Below are 4,878 nucleotides of genomic sequence, written 5' to 3'. Positions count from 1 at the left end.
TTGGACTGATAGATTGATAGATATTGTTAGAGGTTATCTCAATATGTTTTTTTTTGTGCATTATTAAGCCTATTGAGTATGATGTTTAAGTAAGATTATAAGACTGAGTTTTTTTTTACGATGCCATGAAGAGGTTGTGCGTTACTAAAGTTCTGCAATGATCAATTATTTTGGTGAAAGGTCTAATATGATTGTCTAATATATATAATATAAGTTATTGAAAATTTCATATAAATATAAATATAAAATAATTTAAATATGTAAATCAAATATTAAAAATTGATTCAGCTTTTATTCAATTTACAAAGTTGATATTGAAACAATTAGTGGATTTGAGAGTACTTTAATCACAAATTCTCGTTTGCTTTAAAGAAGGGGAAGGACAAGTCATCTCCTCCTCCCAACATGACCGGCAAAAACAGGTAACTTCCACAGCTTGACCGGTTAAAAGAGTCAACGTTTATAAATAAAATGATCTTAGGGTGCATATGTTCCTCGAAACACCCGCATCTCTATCTGTTATAAGCCGATCTCTCACAAATCTCATTTTCGAACCAGATCCTTTCAGTAATTTCTCTCTTATATATAAGAATTCAAATAAAACCTATATAAACAGCTCTTTTCAAACATTTCTCTCTTTCTTCTCTCAAAATTCCCTCCATTTTGTAGCTTTATTGTTCGTTATTTCATAATTTTTTTAATGAAAAATAATGAATTTGTTCAAATTTGTATCAAACGGTGATCTGTTTTTGTTTTTTGTGATTTCATTCATTTCCTTCTAAGTTTCGTGTTTACCCTTTGAAAACTTCATATTTTGTTTTAGGGTTCAGTTTTATTAGACTTGTGTGAATTTCGATCTGCTTTTTTCCCTCGGTGTTTCTAAGAGGAAGCCCATAGTCTTTTTGGAGGATTTTTTTTTTGGGTGAGGAACAAAAAAGCGATGGCAGAACAAGGTGGCTTGGAAGGGAGCCAACCAGTGGATCTTTCCAAGCACCCATCTGGCATTGTTCCCACTCTTCAGTAAGTCTCCTTTTTGCCTCTCGTCCTTGTATTCTGAAATGTATACGTTTTCTTTGTGCAATAAATTTATATGTATGCGTAAGATTTGGTTGAACAGAGTCTCGCGATGGTATGATCTTTTAGGTGTAATGGAGATGTGTTTTCAATTAAATTGTTGGGGGGGGGGGGAAGTGCTTTTGGGATATGGGTGTTCGAGGTTTTGGTGAATTTCTAACTTGAATGGGATGTTATTTGGCTGACCAGAGTTTGTGGATGATATCTTGTATTGCAGACCTGTAGATTAAATCATTGAAAATGAAATCTTTTTGGAGCAAATACATTGTGTGTGTGTGTGTGTGTGTGTGTCAAATTTTGCTTTGAAATGATGAGATGGAGTTTTGAGATGGGTCTTGGTTGTATTTTGGGAAGAGAAATGGTGAATTTAGTGGCCATGATATGTCAGCTTGTGTTGTCTATGGCTTAAAGTATGCTTCTGTTGAGAATATCATTGGAGTAATGTAGAAAGCTTTAATTCGATATAATTGGAGTAACATTGTGTTATGTTTCATTTGATGCGCTTGATATAGTAAAAAAGTTTTGTAGATTTCTTTGGATTAATTTTGATATGAATGATAAATAAATTACATCAAATACGATTGTGAAGGCTTAGCCCACTAGCCTGCAAATGAAATCAAGCTCATCTGGTTTAATCATGTATAAAACTTGAGTCTTGTTCTTAGTTAAACCAGCCAAACACATAAATTGCACGGGGCTTGACTTGTTTTGGGCTCGGTTACTCGTCATTAACTGATCTTAACAGATGTAGGAAACTGTTGCATTCAGTAAAATCTCTTTATTAACAATTCAGATTGAATGGTTTACTGAAGTTCAGCATCCGAGCATATATCCTTTCTATGGTTGTAAGGTTTTAATGATTCAGCAACTAACAGGGTGTGGATCTGTATCGAACTTTTAACCAAAAAAATGGAAAGTTTTTTTTTTCCCAATTTCTTCTATTAAATTGTGCTCTGATTCCTTTATGGATTGGGGTTTGACCACAGTTGATATTTAGAAATCTTAGAATTAGTCTTACTGTGTTTCAAGGAACATTGTATCAACTGTGAACTTAGAATGCAAGTTGGATCTTAAGCAAATTGCACTTCAAGCTCGAAATGCAGAATATAATCCTAAGGTATGCACGGGATGGTTAAATTCTAGTTTTTTTAGTTTGTGCAGCTTCTCTATCAGCTGCTAATATATTTGGATGCTAACCTTTTTATTTATAAAACAACCCTACAGCGTTTTGCTGCTGTCATTATGAGAATCAGGGAGCCAAAAACTACAGCTTTGATTTTTGCCTCTGGAAAGATGGTACTTCCATTGGAATTAAAATTGCACTTATTTGGTTGTTTTAAGTATTGAAATCCATAAGTAAATAACTGGTGCTTACATCAATTGCTTGAGCCCAAGCATGTTCTTTTTGTTTAATTACTGATTTAGTTATTTACTAAAACAATTTTTCTTGCTTTTTCAGGTTTGCACTGGTGCTAAAAGTGAACAGCAATCTAAACTGGCTGCAAGGAAGGTAAATATTTTTCTTTGAGATGCTTTTTCCTTTAAATGTGTTTGTGAACTATGTTTCATGTGAATTTGTTGTGTGATTATATGTGTAAATATATTCTATCATTAGGATAGTTGGATGCAAAGATGAAGGCTATAGCTGACATTATTTTTGTGTTTTTAGTATGCCCGGATTATCCAAAAGCTTGGTTTTCCTGCTAAGTTTAAGGTACTTAAATAATTCCTTTTTCTCTTCTACAAACCATGCTCATAAAATTCCATGTATTTAGACTAATATCTCTTCCTTCGATGATGTTTACCCTACTCATTTTTAACCTTTTTGTTGTGATCAGCAGGACTTCAAAATTCAGAACATTGTTGGGTCCTGTGATGTCAAATTTCCCATCAGACTTGAAGGTCTTGCATACTCCCATGGTGCCTTTTCAAGTGTAAGTGGTGTTCGTTGTTCATTTTTTGTTTAGCTGTTGTTTCAGAATATTGGATATGTTTCCTTTCCCAGTATGACTACCTGGCTGTCTGAGCTCTTCCCTATGTTTGTATGCACGTACAAAATGAGCCTTTTCTTTGTGAGCTCCTTGAGTTTCACTTGCTGGCCCTTAAGGGTGTTAAGCTCAAGGGATTGAGGTCAAAGTTCTCAGTCCATTGATATTGAAATTTGAAACATCTTTTGTAATGAACTTGAGACTGAGTTTTCATTTAGCTAGTAGACAGCCTTGAAACATAAAAATAAGTTTGGTCTTATAATATGCTATGTATTCTTGGATTTGATTCTGTTTTGGATGAGGTTGAGAAAATTAGTTGCGACTGTTACATATTTGATGTCCAGATTTTGCTTGTTTGGTTTAACGACTGTGACTTATCTTTGATGTTGTTTAAATACAGTATGAACCTGAACTCTTTCCAGGCCTCATCTATCGTATGAAACAACCGAAGATTGTGCTTCTCATTTTCGTGTCAGGGAAGATTGTGATCACTGGAGCCAAGGTGATTGCTTTCAGACTGTTCATCAATTTCACATTCTATGTCCGACAAAATTACTAATTTCTCTTTGTTGGAGTGACTCAGGTTAGAGATGAAACATACACAGCCTTTGAGAATATATATCCAGTCCTTACAGAATTTCGGAAGAACCAACAATGGTAGGAAGCTACATCTTGTCCCCTATCTCTGAAGTGATTGACAAGTGTTATTTGTTTTCTTTTTCCGGTTTTGCTTCAACTGATCTTTTAATTTGCTGGCAGATATACCTTCGGATGGGACTTTGATTTGATTTGGTTATCAGCCATGGTGCATGGAGTTGGATTCGTAAGTGTAAATATATAAAGAATGGGGAGGCTGCTTAAATGGATGGTAATAGCCTTCATCTAAGCAGTAATGTAGGACATTTTGGTTTTAGTGATTAAAATTTTGATCCTTTATCTTAGTCTTAGGAAACTTTGGGTACCTTGTATATGCTATAATGTATAATTGTTAACATATTGCAATTTTGGATATTATATTAACCAAGTTAAAATTTTCTGAGTGGAGATAAACTAGTTGAAGAAAGACAAACTCGAGTTCATTCTAAACTTGGAGTTTGGCATTTGATTGAGTTCGAGTGAGCATAATTTTTTAAGCTCGAGCTTGGTTAAGCTGTGTGAAAATGGACTTCCCTCTCACTCTCAGGGCTCTGCTGAATTTGCAAACCGAGCTGCCATTTTTATGGTCTCTCCTTCCTCCCAAAGCCATTTTAACTACGTAGGGTCCATATAAATCAAAACTTAAAACAGTCAACGGCTCGATGGAACTTTTTGATGTCTTTTTGTCTCTCCTCACCCTCCCTAAGTGACTCGGTTGTAAACATCCGGGCGAAAAGCACTATGATGGTTTCTGCATTAGACTTTTCTATGTAGTTTTTAGGGTGTTAGATTATCATCTAGCTTGCCATTTTGATCCTCACAATGGCACATATGGTGAGCTTGTTAACAAAGTCTACAACAAGGTAATTGCTCTTTTAATAATTGAATTATACTGTACTAGGAAATTTCATAGGTAAGATGTGTAATTTGGACTTGGTCTTCTGGACACTTCGGCTGTGTAGTGAAGAAAATTAATGACAACAGCCACTTTTCAGGGTGGCAATGGAGTTGTAGTGAAAAAGATGAAAGTAGGAAAAAGAAAATAAATTATGGAAGATGGGGAGTTTGGTGGAAGGATATGATAAAAGAACAAAATGGAAATCCGTTTAAAAATTGGCCCAAAAACCATAAGGTTTTTAATTTTATAAACAATAAATATATTGTTAATGAAATCATATAT

At 34.5% G+C, this 4,878-nt stretch overlaps 1 protein-coding gene across 2 annotated transcripts; it reads left to right on the top strand.

Annotated features, from left to right (window-relative positions):
- Positions 1 to 496: 496 nt before the first annotated feature.
- LOC108461768 (TATA-box-binding protein-like) lies at positions 497 to 4,093 on the top strand. Of its 2 annotated transcripts, none has more exons than XM_017761700.2 (9): positions 497 to 1,020; positions 2,104 to 2,191; positions 2,299 to 2,370; positions 2,534 to 2,584; positions 2,744 to 2,788; positions 2,916 to 3,008; positions 3,463 to 3,564; positions 3,646 to 3,719; positions 3,822 to 4,093. In XM_017761700.2, coding segments are annotated over exons 1-9 (606 nt in total). In that variant the 5' UTR covers positions 497 to 940; the 3' UTR covers positions 3,823 to 4,093. The 2 variants fall into 2 exon arrangements, with proteins under 2 accessions (XP_017617189.1, XP_017617188.1); XM_017761699.2 differs by having other exon boundaries at positions 2,913 to 3,008.
- Positions 4,094 to 4,878: the final 785 nt, after the last annotated feature.

The sequence above is a fragment of the Gossypium arboreum genome, chromosome 13 (genome assembly GCF_025698485.1).
Source record: "Gossypium arboreum isolate Shixiya-1 chromosome 13, ASM2569848v2, whole genome shotgun sequence".
NCBI lineage: Eukaryota > Viridiplantae > Streptophyta > Magnoliopsida > Malvales > Malvaceae > Gossypium > Gossypium arboreum.
Note: the sequence above shows the minus strand (reverse complement) of the source record. Positions and strands in the feature narration are given on the sequence as shown.

Coding starts and splice junctions, on each gene's coding strand:
- LOC108461768 (XM_017761699.2), top strand. CDS start 941: ATGGCAGAACAAGGTGGCTTGGAAGGGAGCCAACCAGTGGATCTTTCC. Junction 1,021..2,103: donor GGCATTGTTCCCACTCTTCA/GTAAGTCTCCTT, acceptor CTGTGTTTCAAG/GAACATTGTATCAACTGTGA. Junction 2,192..2,298: donor ATGCAGAATATAATCCTAAG/GTATGCACGGGA, acceptor ACAACCCTACAG/CGTTTTGCTGCTGTCATTAT.